The 19,068-nt window shown below is 42.1% G+C and overlaps 1 protein-coding gene across 3 annotated transcripts in view; it reads right to left on the reverse strand.

Moving 5' to 3' along the window:
* The window catches only part of ccnj (cyclin J), a 21,729-nt gene extending 16,147 nt beyond the window's left edge, over positions 1-5,582 (reverse strand). The window contains exons 1-4 of one of the 3 annotated variants that reach the window (XM_055901980.1): positions 5,370-5,577; positions 4,340-4,453; positions 424-634; positions 7-306 (exon numbers count right to left, since the gene is read on the reverse strand). In XM_055901980.1, the coding sequence (XP_055757955.1) occupies positions 7-306; positions 424-634; positions 4,340-4,408 (580 nt within the window). In that variant the 5' untranslated portion in view covers positions 4,409-4,453; positions 5,370-5,577. Of the gene's footprint in view, positions 1-6; positions 635-4,339; positions 4,454-5,369 lie in introns of all 3 variants that reach the window. The other 2 variants (XM_055901979.1, XM_055901978.1) reach the window with 2 other exon arrangements.
* Between the last annotated feature and the right edge of the window lie 13,486 nt (positions 5,583-19,068).

Consider the following 19,068-nt stretch of genomic DNA (forward strand, 5'->3'; position numbering starts at 1 on the left):
ACTTGCCTTGAAGGGAGACCTCAAGGAAGTAGTCGGCGTACTTTGTCATGTAGAGCACCGTCTTCTCCAGGCACGCCATGGGCCAGCCATCATGAAGGTCCGCCTCATTGACAGCGATGGACAGGTAGTACTCTATGAAGTGTGCAGCTGTGGGCAAGTACAGGTTCCACTGGAAGGTCTCCAGCAGGAGGAGCTCCATGTGCAGCAGGCCCTGCTTGGTCAGCACCAGGTTCATGGAGCTCATGCAGCCCAGGCTGTTAAGAGTCTCCAGCTTAGGAACTCGGTCCTCTCTCTCCTCAAACTTACCTGTAGAGGGGAAATAATCACAAGGGTACACAGAAAATTTGAGTTTATAGGTTAGGTGGACCACAGCAATTGGAAGTTTGGCCAAGCAGAGTCTTGCAAGGAAGCTGTCAAACTTACTAGCCAAAAGCAAGCAGCAGAGTGCGACCATGTGAAGCTGTTGCACCGTTATATCATAGCGGTCCATGAAAAGGTCCAGCAAGTAGACGGCAAGGTGTCTGGCTGTTGGGCACAGCCGGTAGCGATTGCTTACGATTGCTATGAGGTCTGCAAAGTAGCGCCTGAGGTTGATCTGGGGGGACTGGCCTTTGTAGGAGGGCAACTTGATTTCCTGAAAAAAAGTAAACAATATATTATAAGATCTGTAATCTTGGCCACCCAGATCTAAAATATTGCGTGACTGCTTCAGCTGCTCCATTATGGTCTGGGGGGAGACGTATGAGAAAAGATAAACAAGACTAGCGGCGTTCCCACCTCCCTAAACAGAAACTGACAGTTTTGGGTAAGTCGATGGGCCAGATGTCCCCTCCCCTTCAGAGATTCCAAAGATGCAAAGATATCGTGACAGTCCAAATGATCAATGACGAAAAATCAGGGCAACAGAAGTTGTTAGTCGTCTCATCCCACAGTCTGTTCCGATACCATTTTATGTTACGCGTCTGTCCACAAGCAATTATGGCCACGTTTTAACTGTTGGAATCATAGAAATACAATTTGTATTCCGATTCACTTTTGGCTGCAACAGCTGCACCTGCTTCGACTTTTGTCTGCAGTCGGTTGCTTTAGCCTTATCACTCAAACGTGCCCAATATCAAATCATTTAAGTAGCAATTTAACCTTACGGTTAAAAATAAACAAATTCCTTCTTAGTAGTGTTGCACAGTATACCGAAACGTCTCTAATTTTTAGATACTAGAACATGAAAAACATACTAGAACGTTACTTTTGGTACTTCTGCCACGAGTCTCACATAGACTTGAACCTCTCAATAAGTACATCAGGCCAGCCGATGTCCACTTATAGCGTGAGCTCACCGGTCATGCCTCTCGCCTGATCCACTTACGCACTGCTAGAGCTCTAGGAGTCTAGACTGCCACATGTTAGCTCCTCACTCATGCTGCATAGAAGTTGCTGATTGTCACCAAAAACTTATTGGTGACCTGACCAAATTCACATAGAAATGCGAGTTATAGATCTCAATGAAAGCTAATCTAAGAAGCAGTAGATCTGTTCTGTGCGCTGTGTCTATGCTTCCTGTTCTTTAGTTTAGTTTATGCGTCTCTCGGTTTTGTATACCAGTTTCAAACTGAAAATACAATATTTTTGGTTAATGAAAATACCTCTTTCACCGTGGTTAAGATGGTACAATAATTCTCTACAATTATCTATTGCTCGTTTTGTCCTAAACTGAAATTAGGAGAACTTAGAATGTTAGCAATCACGAAATGGCAGAGCATTTCAAAGATCAGAGGTATAATAAGAACTGGAGGCTGCATCCAAGATGTCCACCCATTGTTTTCAATGTAATTTACTCACGTTCGCATACGCCGATTCAAGGACCGTCTATATTTGGTTTGCATCCGGTTTATACAGACCAACATTACATGCACACTTGCACTCAGTGCGCACAGGGAGCAGAGCAAGCAGCAACAAAGTCATCACTTCATCCAAACACACACATTGGATGAATATACACTACATACATGGTAAAATCTTTTAAATTGTAGCGTTTTTATGAGTTACAGTTCATTTAAGGAAATCTGCCAATTGAAATAAATTCAGTAGGCCCTAATCAATGGCTTTCACATGACTGGGAATACAGATATGCATCTGTTGGTCACAGACCTTTTTTTTTTTTTTTAAAGAAAAGAAGAGGGGTGTGGATCAGTAAACTTGTCAGTATCTGGTGTGATCACTATTTGCCTCATGCAGCTTGACATCTGCTTCACAGAATTTCTATTAACTAATTTACTCTGGTGATGTCAGAGGCCAAAACACCATCCCACCACAATAGGCTGAAATTTCAGGCAGACTTTTCAAACAACTCTTACACAATACTATTACAACCTAAGCATGGACAAATTCTAATTTATATATATTTAAGTACCAGTCAAAAGTTTGGACACCTACTCTTTCCAGGGTTCTCTGTTTTTGTTTTTTTACCATTTTCTACATTGTAGAATAATAGTGAAGACATCAAAATGATGAAATACATATGGAATCACGTAGTGACCAAAAAAAGTGTTAAATCAAAATACTTTGGTCTGATTTGTCCAAATTCGAGATTTTTGATCCAACCGCTGGGTCTTTGAGACGCAGAGTAGGTGAACGGATGATCTCTGCATATGTGGCTCCCACTGTGAAGCATGGAGAAGGAGATGTGATGGTGCTTTGCTGGTGACACTGTCAGTGATTTATTTAGAATTGAAGACACTTAACTTCTTACGGCTGAAATCCGGTTAACGGGAACGATATGACAACAGCCAGTGAAAGTGCAGGGCGCCAAATTCAAACAAACCTCATAATTTAAATTCCTCAAACATACAAGTATTATACACCATTTTAAAGATACACTTGTTAGTCCCACCACAGTGTCCGATTTCAAAAAAGCTTTACGACGAAAGCATACCATGCGATTATGTTAGGTCAGCACCTAGTCACAGAAAAACACAGCCATTTCTCCAGCCAAAGAGAGGAGTCACAAAAATCAGAAATAGAGAATAAATGAATCACTAACCTTTGATGAGATGACACCATCAGATGACACTCATAGGACTTCATGTTACACAATACATGTATGTTTTGTTCAATAAATTTCATATCTATATCCAAAAATCTCAGTTTACATTGGCGCGTTATGTTCAGTAATGTTTTGCTTCCAAAACATCCGGTGATTTTGCAGAGAGCCACATCAATTTACAGAAATACTCATCATAAACATTGATAAAATATACAAGTGTTATGCATGGAATTAGAGATAAACTTCTCCTTAATGCAACCGCTGTGTCAGATTTACGGAAAAAGCACACCATGCAATAATCTGAGTACAGCGCTCAGAGACCAAAACAAGCCATACAGATACAAGCCATGTTGTGGAGTCAACAGAAGTCAGAAATAGCATTATAAATATTCACTTACCTTTGATGATCTTCATCAGAATGCACTCCCAGGAATCCCAATTCGACAATAAATGTTTGTTTTGTTCAATAAAGTCCATAATTTATGTCCAAATACCTCCTTTTTGTTCTCGCGTTTAGTTCACAAATCCAAATGATGCAGGCACTTAGTTCAGACGACAGTTCGTAGAAACATGTCAAACGATGTATAGCATCAATCTTTAGGATGTTTTTATCATAAATCTTCAAAAATATTCCAACCGGACAATTCCTTTGTCTTTAGAAATGAAAAGGAACGCAGCTAACACTCACAGGCGCATGCGAGACTGAGCTCATGGCATTCTGCCAGACCTTAGTCAATCAGCTCTTATTCTCCCCCACTTCACAGTAGAAGTCTGAAACAAGGTTCTAAAGACTCTTGACATCCAGTGGAAGCCTTAGGAAGTGCAATCGGACCAAATTTTACCACAGAGTGAAGGAAAAGCAGCCAAAAAGTGCTCAGCATATGTAGGAGCTGTTGGAGAAGCATTCCAGGTGAAGCTGGTTGAGAGGATGCCAAGAGTGTGCAAAGCTGTCAAGGAAAAAGGTGGCTACTTTGAATATAAAATATATTTTGATTTGTTTTACACTTTTTTGGTTACTTCATGACTCCATAGTTTTGATGTCTTCACTATTATTCTACAATGTAGAAAATAGTAAAAAATAAAGAAAAACCCTTGAATGAGTAGATGTTTTGACTGGTGTGTGTGTGTGAGACACAAAAACACTGGACAATCACATTTTTGACTTCACTATGATCAGCCTTCTATTGTAGGCGTATGTGTTAATATAATATATCAGGTCACCAGCTCTCACTTTTGGGATATTAAACTAATGTAGCCAGTTATTGCCTCCACTTTGAAATATGACAGCATACTTACTTTGTAGCGCAAAGCCTGGTATATATCTCCAGCAAGTTGTCCTTTCCACCATTGGCCCTCAAGCTCCATTTAATCGAACTTTTAGAAATTTCTGGAGGCACAAAATTGTCCAGTCTAAAGAGTCAAAAGTTATGACAACAGTTACATATTCTGCATTGCTGAAATTCCAGCAGTGAACCACAATGATCGCTTATCTTCCCTCTGCATTTTCACTATTGACACAATTTCAATTAAAAAGGTCAAATACAGCCATTCATTTCTCAATATCAACTCATTTCTGGGTAACAATTAAGTACCTTAATGTGATTGTTGTCAATTAAAATGGTCAAAAGGAAACAAAAAAAATAGCTTCTAAGCAAAGAACAATTTTTCAATTAATCATTTTGCTAGGACTATCTGGCGGTGGTCCAAGTGGTGAGGTAAAAACTGAAAACTAGCTGTTATTGGCGTAGAGGTTTGGAACGCTTTCTTATTGGTCTATTAACTAATTTACCAGGCAGGCCAAACCTCCATCCCACCAAAACAGGCTGCAATTTCAGGCTTACTTTTATAAACAGCTCTTACATTACCATAATTTTCACAATTTCACAGCATCATTCCAACCTCAGTGTGGAAGTATATATATACACAGAAAGGAAATTACGTTTGACTGCACTGGGCCTTTAAAATAAATTAAGATTAGAAAACGCTCATAGTAGCCAAACCTATAACGTTACTATTCAGCAATTCAGGACAAAATAATCAGCAAGCCAATTGATGAGTTGGAGGGCGTAACAGTGGAGCCAAAACAGCTGTGTTCGTGTATAAATTAGATCGTTTGTGTAAACGTAACTACGAAGCGAGTAATATACTAGTTGCTACAAGTTCACACACATGACAAATCTCAACATTGATTTCAAGATGATCAGCTTGAGGTGACTATTGGCTACTATCCTACATAAAAAATGACAAGTGTTGAGTCAATTGAAATTTAACAATGGCCAAAAGTACGACTAATCAGACAAATCAACCCTGACTTTTCAATACTTACCCCTACACGCCACACTTAAAAGCGTGGTACAACTACACAGCTGACTTTTGCTCAAAAACTCGATATAGCCGTGAGTTTTCCAGTTGACATAAAGTTATGATTCTTCCATTGTTGAAGATACTCGAGTCAGTCGATGTCAGCTCAGCTCAGGCATGCGAGCAGTCCCAAGAGTGCTGCTGCAATGGGAACTCATGATAAAACGTTCTCAAAGCACTGCTGCCAATTGAAACTCACCTTACACACCAGAGACATCCAATCACTGGCCAGGATTCATAGACGTCAACAGTGATAACGTTTTTGGTCACGGCTGGTGCAATCTGGGATCCTTGGAACGTCCATACCCTAACCTTAACTATAACATAACCCTTACCTAACCCTAAAATTAACCCTTACCTTAAACATTTTATTTTTCAACTTCAATGGGTTAGGGACGTCCCAAGGATCTGTGATAGGATGAGACTTTTGGTCACAGCTGAGTCAGAAATTGCTGGAAGAAAACACTAAATAACGGATAATGTCTGCGAAATAACTCACATTTTTGTGAATTAGAATCCGATCTGAAATGAAATTCCTTCCAATACAACGTGCAAGGCTGACCCCCCCTCCACATCCAACAAGAACCCGAACAAAGAGCAGTCCAAACTACCCCCCTCAGCACTGCCTGGACTGCGGCAAAATGCAAATTCCTTCCGTTTGAGTTATGTTATAATTGTATTTTTTTTGTAGTTTTAATATTTCTATAATTCTTACTCTAGAGTAGCAGGTGCAAGTTATTTTCAATAAAGAAAGGTGCCCCATGAGTAATATCAGCTATTACATCAGAACTGGAAATGGCAATTTCAGAATAAATAAACTTCATGTGTGAAATGAACGGCTGGAAAGTAATGTATACTGAACAAAAATATAAAAAGAACACGCAACAATTTCAAGATTGTAATAAATTACAGTTCATATAAGGAAATCAGTCAATTGAAATGAAATCATTAGGGCCTAATTTATGGATTTCACCTGACTCGGAATACAGATATTGGTCACAGAAACCTTAAATAAAAAAGATAGGGGCGTGGATCAGAAAACCAGTCAGTATCTGGTGTGACCACCATTTGCCTCATGCAGAGCGACACATCTCCTTCACATAGAGTTAATCAGGCTGTTGATTGTGGCCTCCAGGAATTGTGTACAGCTTCCAGGAATTGTGTACAGATCAAATCAAACGTTATTAGTCACATACACATATTGAGCAGATGTTATTGCGGGTGTAGCGAGATCCTTGCGACATGGGGTTGTGCATTATCATGCTGAAACATGAGGTGATGGCGGCAGATGAATGGCACGACAATGTGGTTCAGGATCTTGTCACGGTATCTCTGTGCATTCAAATTGCCATTAGTAAAATGCAATTGTGTTTGTTGTCCGTAGCTTATGCCTGACTATAACATAACCCCACCGCCACCATGGGGCACTCTGTTCACAATGTTGACATCAGCAAACCGCTCGCTCACACAACACCATAAATGTTGTCTGCAGTTGTGAGGCAGGTTGGTCGTACTGCCAAATTCTCTAAAATGACATTGGAGGTGGCTTATTGTACAGAAATTAACATTAAATTGTCTGTCAACAGCTCTGTGGGACATTCCTGACGTCAGCATGCCAATTGCACGCTCCCTCAAAACTGGAGACGTCTGTGGTATTGTGTTGTGTGACAAAACTGCACATTTTAGAGTGGCCTTTTACTGTCCCCAGCACAAGGTGCACCTGTGTAATGATCATGCTGTTTAATCAGCTTCTTCATATGCCAAACCTGTCAGGTGGATGGATTATCTTGGCAAAGGATAAATGCTCACTAATAGGGATGTAAACAAATTTGTGCACAAAATATGAGCGAAATAAGCTTTTTGTGCTTATGGAACATTTCTGGGATCTTTTATTTCAGCTCATGAAACATGGGACCAACACTTTACATGTTTTGTTTTATATTTTTCTTCATTATAGTAATCCATCCAACACAGTAAACATGCATTGCTAATCAATGATAAGTGGCGACATCAACAACTTATGAGCATGTAGTGCCTTTTGCTTCTAAAAAAAAACAGATGAAAATTGTCTCTCACAATGATTTGCTTCCGACTTCAAGTTGCAGTTGGTGAGGAGCAGCTGCAGTAATTTCCAGTCGACTGCATTCAAAAGTTCATGACCTTAGAACACATGGTTGTTGTAAAGATCAAGCAGTAGTCGCAACTCGGAACATTTTTATATCCATTATGCAACGAACTTTGAAAGGGGGTGACCGACGTTGGTCAACGTCTTGACAAAAGTGATCCTCTCCAACACGCCCATTGTAAATTCATGTCTCCCATTCAAATACAAAAAAGCTAACAACCCGAGTTGCTTCAGCTGGAAGGTGGTAGATAGGCCTAAGAGTATTTGTCACTTGTGTACATTGGAGGAGATACGTAGTATCCTACGTTCATGATCTGGTGGATTTACAAAGCAGTATAGGAGGAATCAGTTTAGGCTTAGGTCAGAACCAGACATCTCTGAGTGTGCATTGTGCAGTGTTGGAGAGCAGCTCTCCATTTGGGCTGATCTGTGATCATGACCCCCTAGCACCACCCCCGGTCAGAGGGGAATAGGGCAACCTCACAAAGTTACACACAAGGATACTTTATTTACATACAACAGACATCGAATGGAAATGGTGGGAATGGTAGTGTTTTTTAAACATGCCCAACCCACCATCCCACAGGTCCAGAGATATGATTGTGATATTACTGTGCAGGACAGAGGGACCTTTGCTGTTCTCTCTGCCACTGCTTGGAGGAGACTGCATGGAGAGTGTGGCCATAGAGATCCTATTACTTGTTGAATTAACAACTTGTCCAGGTACTTGTTGCATTAACAACTTGTCTAAATCCTATTGATGGGTCCTGACTTCTAAACTTGAAAACAGGAAATATCTTTATTCATGTCACTGAGGGAGAGAGGGGAATGTAGAACGTTTACATTCTGTCAGAATTGGGTATTTGTTAGACATCAGGTATCTGATGGGAAGGAGAAGGGACACAGTCTGGTACAAGTCAACAGGACAGCCGTGAGTTGGGGAGAAGTGAGGAATTTGGGCTGAGGTCAGGTCAGATGAAGTGAGGAAGAACAGATATCACTAAAATTCTGTCTAGCAACAGAGGTGTATTGGCTGTTCAGATGTGTAAGGAGAAGACTCAGCATAGGAGAAATGGTTAAATACAAGTACTTTCGTGAATATGTCTTGGTCTGTTCAGCTGTCTGACCTATTGGGTGAATAAACTTGGTTTGAGCTTTACTAATCGTCTGTGAGTTTTTTACTCTTTATTTAGAACCTAACACGATCATCAAATTAGATCAGCCAGTGCATGGCTGTGGATTGACTGGATTGTTTGAATGGAATGTTAGCATATTGGCAGTTTAATTTGAAACATTTATGGAATCATTCATCTAAAACTGACTGGCTAGCTAGCTAGCTAACAAACATACAGTGCAGATACAGTGCCGTGAAAATGTAAAATCAGCAAAAAAAATAAACGTCCCTTTTTCAGGACCCTGTCTTTCAAAGATAATTCGTAAAAATCCAAATAACTCCACAGATCTTCATTGTAAAGGGTTTAAACACTGTATCCCATGCCTGTCAATGAACCATAAACAATTAATGAACATGCACCTGTGGAACGGTCGTTAAGACACTAACAGCTTACAGACGGTAGGCAATTAAGGTCACAGTTATGAAAACTTAGGACACTAAAGAGGCCTTTCTACTGACTCTGAAAAATACCAAAAGAAAGATGCCCAGGGTCCCTGCTCATCTGCGTGCCTTAGGCATGCCTTAGGCATGCTGCAAGGAGGAATGAGGAATGCAGATGTGGCCAGGGCAATAAATTGCAATGTCCGTACTGTGAGACGCCTAAGACAGCACTACAGGGAGACAGGACGGACAGCTGATCATCCTTGCAGTGTCAGACCACATGTAACAACACCTGCACAGGATCGGTACATCCGAACATCACACCTGCGGGACAGGTACAGGATGGCAACAACAACTGCCCGAGTTACACCAGGAACGCACAATCCCTCCATCAGTGCTCAGACTGCCCGCAATAGGCTAAGAGAGGCTGTACTGAGGGCTTGTAGGCCTGTTGTAAGGCAGGTCCTCACCAGACATCACCTGCAACAACGTCGTCTATGGGCACAAACCCACCGTCGCTGAACCCAACAGGACTGGCAAAAAGTGCTCTTCACTGACAAATCGCGGTTTTGTTTCACCTGAGGTGATGGTCGGATTCGCGTTTATTGTTGAAGGAATGAGTGTTACACCGAGGCCTGTACTCTTGGAGCGGGATCGATTTGGAGGTGGAGGGTCCGTTATGGTCTGGGGCGGTGTGTCACAGCATCATCGGACTGAGCTTGTTGTCATTGCAGGCTATCTCAACGCTGTGCGTTACAGGGAAGACATCCTCCTCCCTCATGTGGTACCCTTCCCTGCAGGCTCATCCAGACATGACCCTAAAGCATGACAATGCCACCAGCCATACTGCTCATTCTTTCCGTGATTTCCTGCAAGACAGGAATGTCAGTGTTCTGCCATGGCCAGCGAAGATCCCGGAGCTCAATCCCATTGAGCACGTCTGGGACCTGTTGGATCGGCGTGTGAGGGCTAGGGCCATTTACCCCCAGAAATGTCCGGGAACTTGCAGGTGCCTTGGTGGAAGAGTGGGGTAACATCTCACAGCAAGAACTGGCAAATCTGGTGCAGTCCATGAGGAGGAGAAGCACTGCAGTACTTAATGCAGCTGGTGGCCACACCAGATACTGACTGTTACTTTTGATTTTGACCCCCCTTTGTTCAGGGACACCTTATTCAATTTCTGTTAGTCATAGGTCTGTGGAACTTGTTTAGTTTATGTCTCAGTTGTTGAATCTTGTTATGTTCATACAAATATTTACACATGTTGTTTGCTGAAAATTAACACAGTTGACAGTGAGAGGACGTTTCTTAATTTGCTGAGTTTATTTGCCTCCTTTCTCTGTTTTTGTGTATTTTGGAAATTGAATGTTATCAGATCTTCATCCAAAACCTAATATTAAATAAAGGGAACATAAGTGAACAAATAACACAACAATTACAGATTTATTTCATAAACAAGGTTATGGAACACCCAATTCCCTTGAGTGAAAAAGTAATAGCCTTCTTACACTCAATAACTGGTTGTTCCACCTTTAGCTGCAATGTCTCCAACCAAACGCTTTCTGTAGTTGTTGATCAGTCTCTCACATCGCTGTGGAGGAATTTTGGTCCACTCTTCCATGCAGAACTGCTGTAACTCAGCGACATTTGTGGGTTTTCAAGCATGAACTGCTCGTGTCAAGTCCTGCCACAACATCTCAATTGGGATTAGGCCTGGACTTTGACTAGGCCATTCCAAAACATAAAATGTGTTGCTTTGTAGCCATTCTCATGTAGACTTGATTATGTGTGTGTGTGTGTGCATCTATCAGTTACACATACATGTCAGTATATACACACACACAACAATTAGGTCACATGGGGGAGAAGGTGTTGTGCCGTGAGGTGTTGCTTTATTTATTTTTTTAAACCAAATTTGCTATTCACTTGCGCTATTTAAGATGAAAGGGATTTCCATGAACTCATGGCTCTGTATAATACTGTACGTTTCCTTGAATTTGTTCTGGACCTACTGGAGGCTATTTTGTAAATGACATCGCCGAAGTCAAGGATCGGCAGGATAATCAGTTTTAAGAGGGTATGTTTGTCAGCATGAGTGAAGGATGTTTTGTCGCGAAATAGGAAGTCAATTCTAGATTTAATTTTGGATTGGAGATGCTTAATGTGAGTCTACAGTCTAACCAGACACCTAGGTATTTGTAGTTGTCCACATATTCTAAGTCAGAACCGTCCAGAGTAGTGATGCTGGACGGGCGGGCAGGTATGGGCAGCGGTCGGTTGAAGAGCATGCATTTAGTTTTACTTGCATTTAAGAGCATTTGGAGGCCACGGAAGGAGAGTTGTATGGCATTGAAGCTCGTCTGGAAGTTTGTTAACACAGTGTCCAAAGAAGGGCCAGAAGTATACAGAATGGTGTCGTCTGCATAGAGGTGGATCAGAGAATCACCAGCAGCAAGAGCGACATCATTGATGTATACAGAGAAGAGAGTTGGCCCGAGAATTGAACCCTGTGGCACCCCCATAGAGACTGCCAGAGGTCCGGACAACAGACCATCCGATTTGACACACTGAACTCTATCTGAGAAGTAGTTGGTGAACCAGGCGAGGCAGTCATTTGAGAATCCAAGGCTATTGATTCTGCCGATAAGAATGTTGTGATTGACAGAGTCGAAAGCCTTGGCCAGGTCGAGGAATACAGCTGCACAGTATTGTCTCTTATCGATGGCGATTATGATATTGTTTAGGACCTTGAGCGTGGCTGAGCTGCACCCATGACCAGCTCGGAAACCAGATTGCATATTGGAGAAGGTACGGTGGAATTCGAAATGGTTGGTGATCTGTTTGTTAACATGGCTTTCGAAGACCTTAGAAAGGCAGGGTAGGATAGATATAGGTCTGTAGCAGTTTGGGTCTAGAGTGTATCCCCCTTTGAAGAGGGGGATGACCGCGGCAGCTTTCCAATCTTTGGGGATCTCAGACGATATGAAAGAGAGCTTGAACAAGCTAGTAATAGGTGTTGCAAGAATTGTGGCTGATAATTTTAGAAAGAGAGGGTCCAGATTGTCTAGCCCGGCTGATTTGTAGGGGTCCAGATTTTGCAGCTCTTTCAGAACATCAGCTATCTGGATTTGGGTGAAGGAGAAATGGGGGAGGCTTGGGCAAGTTGCTGTGGGGGGTGCAGGGCTGTTGACCGGGGTAGGGGTAGCCAGGTGGAAAGCATGACCAGCTGTAGAAAAATGCTTATTGAAATTCTCAATTATTGTGGATTTATCAGTGGTGACAGTGTTTCCTAGCCTCAGTGTACTGGGCAGCTGGGAGGAGGTGCTCTTATTCTCCATTGACTTTACAGTGTCCCAGAACTTTTTGGAGGTTGTGCTACAGGATGCAAATTTCTGTTCGAAAAACCTAGCCTTTGCTTTCCTAACTGCCTGTGTATGTTGGTTCCTAACTTCCCTGAAAAGTTGCATATCGCGGGGGCTATTCGATGCTAATGCAGTATGCCACAGGATGTTTTTGTGCTGGTCAAAGGCAGTCAGGTCTGGAGTGAACAAAGGGCTATATCCGTTCCTGGTTCTACATTTTGTGAATGGGGCATGCTTATTTAAGATGGTGAGGAAAGCACTTTTAAAGAATAACCAGGCATCCTCTACTGACGGAATGAGGTCAATATCCTTCTAGGATACCTGGGCCAGGGCGATTAGAAAGGCCTGCTCGCTGAAGTGTTTTAGTGAGCGTTTGACAGCGATGAGGGGGGGTCGTTTGACTGCAGACACATTACGGAAGCAGGAAATGAAGCAGTGATTGCTGAGATCCTGGTTGAAGACAGCAGAGGTGTATTTGGAGGGCAGGTTGGTTAGGATGATATCTATGTTTATGGATTTGGGGTTGTACCTGGTAGGTTCATTGATCTTTTGTGTGAGATTGAGGGCATCACGCTTAGATTGTAGGATGGTCTGGGTGTTAAGCATGTCCCAGTTAAGGTCACCTAACAGCACGAGCTCTGAAGATAGATGGGGGGCAATCAATTCACATATGGTGTCTATGGCACAGCTGGGGGCCGAAGGTGGTCTATAGCAAGTGGCAATGGTGAGAGACTTGTTTCTGGAAAGGTGGGTTTTTAAAAGTAGAAGCTCAAATTGTTTGGGCACAGACCTGGATAGTAATACAGAACTCTGCAGGCTATCTCTGCAGTAGATTACAACTCCGCCCCCTTTGGCAGTTCTATCTTGTCGGAAAATGTTATAGTTAGGGCTGGAAATTTCAGGGTTTTTGGTTGCCTTCCTAAGCCACGATTCAGACACAGCTAGGACATCCAGGTTGGCAGAGTGTGCTAAAGCAGTGAATAAAACAAACTTAGGGAGTAGGCTTCTAATGTTAACATGCATGAAACCAAGGCTTTTACGGTTACAGAAGTCAACAAATGAGAGCGCCTGGGGAATGGGAGTGGAGCTAGGCACTGCAGGGCCTGGATTAACCTCTACATCACCAAAGGAACAGAGGAGGAGTAGGATAAGGGTACGGCTAAAGGCTAAAGGCTATAAGAACTGGTCGTCTAGTACGTTTGGAACAGAGAGTAAAAGGAGCAGGTTTCTGGGCACGGTAGAATAGATTCAAGGCATAATGTACAGACAAATGTATGGTAGGATGTGAATATAGTGGAGGTGAACCTAGGCATTGAGTGATGATGAGAGAGGTATTGTCTCTAGAGACACCATTTAAACCAGGTGAGGTCACCACATGTGTGGGAGGTGGAACAAAAGGGTTAGCTAAGGCATATTGAGCAGGGCTGGAGGCTCTACAGTGAAATAAGACAATAATCAGTAGCCAAAACAGCAATGAACAAGGCATATTGACATTTGTGAGAGGGATGCGTAGCCGAGTGATCATAGAGGTCCAGTGAGTACCTAGGCGAGCTGGAGACACATCGATTCAGACAGCTAGCGGGCCGGGGATAGCAGGCTAGCAGAAGGGCCTTAGAGGGACGTCGCAACGGAAGAAGTCTGTTGCAGCCCCCTCGTGCGGTTACGTCGGCAGACCAGTCGTGATGGATCAGCAGGGCACCATGTAGTAAAAGGGGCAAGGCCAATTGGCAAAATAGGTATAGTGGCCCAAGAAATTGGCTGATGGACCTCTTCAGCTAACAGTCCGATATGCTCTAGACAGCTAGCGGGCCGCGGCTAGCAGGCTAGCAGATGGGCATTCAGGGGACGTCGCGACGGAGGAGCCTGTTGAAAAATCATTGGTGATTTGTGTCAGTGCAATACATGTTGAGGGCCCTTCTCTATAAGCATGATGAAAGTCTGTTGTTAATTTGTTTACAGAGAAATAGCATTGCATTTGGTCAAACGCAATGTTTTCCAATAGTTTACTTAGAGCTGTCAGCAAGCTGATAGGACTGCTTTTCGAACCAGTAAAGGACGCTTTAACACTCGTGTAGCGGCATGATTTTGGCTTCCCTCCAGGCCTGAGGACAAAGACTGTCCTTTAGGCTCAGATTAAAGATATGACAGATAGGATTGGCTATAGAGTCAGCTACCATCCTCAGAAGCTTTCCATCTAAGTTGTCAATACCAGGAGGTTTGTTATTATTTATTGATGACAATAATTAAAAATATATATTTAAAAAAATACTTTAAAGTATTACTTAAGTAGTGTTTGGGGTATCTGTACTTTACTTTTTATATTTTTGACAACTTTTACTTATACTCCACTACATTCCTAAAGAAAAGAATGTACTTTTTACTCCTTACATTTTCCCAGACACTCCTTACATTTCCTTAAATTTTCCGACACATTTTCCCTTATATTTTCCCTGACACACATTTTTTATGCTTAGCGGGACAGGAAAATGGTCTAATTCACACACTCATCAAGAGAACATCCCTGGTCATCCCTTCTGCCTTTGATCTGGCAGACTCACACAAATGCTTTGTTCGTAAATTATGTCTGACTGTTGAAGTGTACCCCTGGCTATCCGTAAATGAATGTAAGGAATTTGAAATGATTTATACTTTTACTTTTGATACTTAAGTATATTTTAGCGATGACATTTACTTTTGATACTTAAGTATATTTAAAACCAAATACTTTTATACTTTTTCTCAAGTAGTATTTTACTGGGTGACTTTCACTTTCACTTGAGTAATTTTCTTTTAAGGTATCTTTACTTTTACTCAAGTATGACAAATTGGGTAGTTTTTCCCCCACTGCTTCTCCCACACTAACTTTACAGAATTCAAACTTATAATGCTTTTCTTTTATTATTTATTTTCTTTATGCATGGGAACGATGGCTCAATGTTGGCATTTCCTGCCTAAGTTTGCCAACTTTGCCAATTAAGTAATCATTAAAATAATTGGCAACATCAAATGGTTTTGTGATGAATAAGCCATCTGATTCAATGAAAGATTGAGTTGAATTTGTCTTTCTGCCCATAATTTCATTTAAAGTACTCGAAAGTTTTTTTTTACCTTTCATTCTTTATACGGTATCATTGATCTTGGCTTCATAATACAGTTTTTTTTTCTTTTTGGTTAGTTTATTCACATAATTTCTCAATTTGCAGTAAGTCAGCCAGTCAGATGTGCAGCTAGACTTATTAGCCACTCCTTTTGCCTCATCTCTTTCAACCATACAGTTTTTCAATTCCTCATCAACCCATGAAGCCTTAACAGTCAGTTTCTTAACAGGTGCACGTTTATCAAAAATTGGAAGAAACAATTTCATAAATGCATTAAGTGCAACGTCTGGATGCTCCTTATTAATCAATGGGCTATACTCGGCCTTGTCTCAGGATGATACGTTGGTGGTTGAAGATATCCCTCTAATGGTGTGGGGGCTGTGCTTTGGCAAAATGGGTGGGCTTATATCCTGCCTGTTTGGCCCTGTCCGGGGGTATTGTCGGATGGGGCCACAGTGTCTCCCGACCCCTCTGTCTTAGCCTCCAGTATTTATGCTCCAGTAGTTTATGTGTCAGGGGGCTAGGGTCAGTCTGTTATATCTGGAGTATTTCTCCTGTCTTATCTGGTGTCCTGTGTGAATTTAAGTATGCTCTCTCTAATTCTCTCTCTTTCGGCTATAGAACCCCGACCTGTTCACCGGACGTGCTACCTGTCCTAGACCTGCTGTTTTCAACTCTCTAGACAGCAGGAGCGGTAGAGATACTCTGAATGATTGGCTATGAAAAGCCAACTGACATTTACTTCTGAGGTGCTGACCTATTGCACCCTCGACAACCACTGTGATTATTATTATTTGACCCTGCTGGTCATCTATGAACATTTGAACATTTTGGCCATGTTCTGTTATAATCTCCACCCGGCACAGCCAGAAGAGGACTGGCAGCCCCTCATAGCCTGGTTCCTCTCTAGGTTTCTTCCTAGGTTCTGGCCTTTCTAGGGAGTTTTTCCTAGCCACCGTGCTTCTACACCTGCATTGCTTGCTGTTTGGGGTTTTAGGCTGGGTTTCTGTACAGCACTTTGTGACATCAGCTGATGTAAGGGCTTTATAAATACATTTGATTGATTGATTGAATCACATCAGGCCAACAAATATTTTTAACATCATCCACATAAATCCCAGCAACATATTTTGTATAACCTCTTATATAGTATTTTAGGCCCAGCTTTTGGAACTTTGGCTTTCCTGGATATAGTCACTATATTGTGATCACTGCATCCAATGGGTATGGATACAGCTTTAGAACAAAGTTCTACAGTATTAGTAAAAATGTGATATACATGTAGATTATCTTGTTCTTGTAGTGTTTGTAAACACCCTGGTTCGTTGATTAATAACCTAAACCAGAGTACAGGCACTGGATACAGTGAGACGCTTCCTCTTGAGCGGAAAGCTTGATGAAAACCAGTCAATATTCAGGTCCCCAGAAAGTAGACCTCTCTGTTTACATCACATACACTATCAAGTATTTCACATGTATTATTTAGATACTGACTGTTAACACTTACTGGCCTATAGCAACACCCCTAAAGAAAAAGCTTTAGATGTGCCAGGTGAACCTGCAACCACAACTCTTCAATAACACTCGACATAAGATCTTCTCTAAGAATTACATGGTTCTGAATATATGCAGCAACATCTCCCCCATAAGCATTCCTGTCTCTTCTATAGATGTTATATCCTTGTATGGCTACTGCTGTATCATCAAATTAATTATCTAAGTGAGTCTCAGAAATGGCTAATATATGAATGTTATCTGATGTTAGCAAGTTATTGATTTCCTGAACCTTATTTCTAAGGCTACGAATATTAATATGGGCTATTTCCAGCCCTTTCCTGGGTAGCTGATCAGAGATAGACATAATATGGAAAACAGCAAACAAAGCAAGATAAAAAAATATACACTCAGCAGTCCATTAATCAGTTGGTGTTTGTAAGTATATGTGTGTGCTGTGGGGTTGATGCTCCGAACCCATAGACTTGGCTCTCTCATCCCTTCCAGGCTTTTGGGAGGGAGGGTGGACAATGCTTACATTCGCTATGACAGGCTCAATGTCCCCACGCGCTCTGGCATCTTTCATGGCAGGGAGTTCTTTCCTCTTCTGGGGCACAGCTTCAGGATAGTCCTCGTTGAGGAAGATGTACATTCCTCTCAAGTTCTTGGCTCTTTCCAGAACAGCTACCTTGTCCTTGAACCTCAGGAACTTGACTACTATTGGCCTGGGCATGTTACCCTGGCCGGTGGTGGGTTTTCCAGTCCTGTGGGCACGCTCAACCTCAATCTTCTTGTGGTCCATCTTCAGTTTCTCCGAGATCATTTACCTCACTTTCTCCTCAGACTACGTCCAGGTCTCATGTGGAGATTCTGCAATTCCATCCACAACCATGTTGTTCCACCTTGATTGTCCATCGAGATAATCTGATTTCTCCATCATTGTTATCATCGATTCACATACAGTACTGATGTCCTCTCAATAACTTACAGGTTGCTGTCATCTTGCCATTCTCCATTTTAAACTCATTGAGCTGACCATGGGAGAACTGCAAACTGTTCTTCAGGTCCTGGACCTCTCTGGTCAGGTCGTCCATTCTTTTATCAGTTGATGCCGACAGTATTTGGACACAAAACTTGAGGCTATTTTCTTGTTGTTCTAACAACTGCTTGTAGAACTCTTTTTGTTAATTTAAAAGATCCAGGTTTAAAAGATTTTGGGTTTTATCATGGCAGCAACATAGGTTACACTGTTACTCCTCGCAGTTCCAGACTGGGCAGGTCGCAGGGAATATTGGAAATAACAAAACAGAAGGGATCTAGACAGCCACAAGCCCGGGATAATCCGCGGCCCCAACCACAACGGCTAACCGCGCCGCGGGCTTCGTTCAAGCCCTCAAGAAAACCCTGCTAGCTTGACAGGCAGCTTGATAGGCAACTAGCTAGCAGCAAGGCTAGCTGCTATGCCAAGCAGCTCCTCAGATCCGGCCTTGGTCAGCAGGATCACTGGAAAGATAGTAGGGGTCCCAGCAACTGATACCAACCGCATCGCGGGATCCAAACTCCAAAAGTAGTTAGTTAGTCACCAAACTTTTTCAAGAGACTTTCAAAACATTCCAAAACAATAAACTTTTCAAAACAACAAACCAAGTTCTCCCTCGTTCCACGTTCTGTTGGTATGAGGTTCTTACTGTGGAATGCAGTGCTTGGTTTTCACCAGGCATAATGGGATCTATGTCGTGCAAAAAGATGACTCAAGTTTGCCAAAAAGCACCTGGAAGCACCTGGATGATCATCAAGAGTCTTGGAAGAATGTTCTATGGACAGATGATTCAAAAGTACAAATGGGTCACATTATGCCTGGTAGAAACTAAACACTGCATTCAACAATAAGAACTTCATACCAACGGTCAAGCATGGTGGTGGTAGTGTGATGGTTTGGGGATGCTTTACTGCCTCAGGACCTGGACAACTTGCCTAATAGAAGGAACCATGAATTCTGCTCTGTATCAGAGAATTCTACAGGAGAATGT

The sequence above is a fragment of the Salvelinus fontinalis genome, chromosome 37, assembly GCF_029448725.1.
Source record: "Salvelinus fontinalis isolate EN_2023a chromosome 37, ASM2944872v1, whole genome shotgun sequence".
NCBI lineage: Eukaryota > Metazoa > Chordata > Actinopteri > Salmoniformes > Salmonidae > Salvelinus > Salvelinus fontinalis.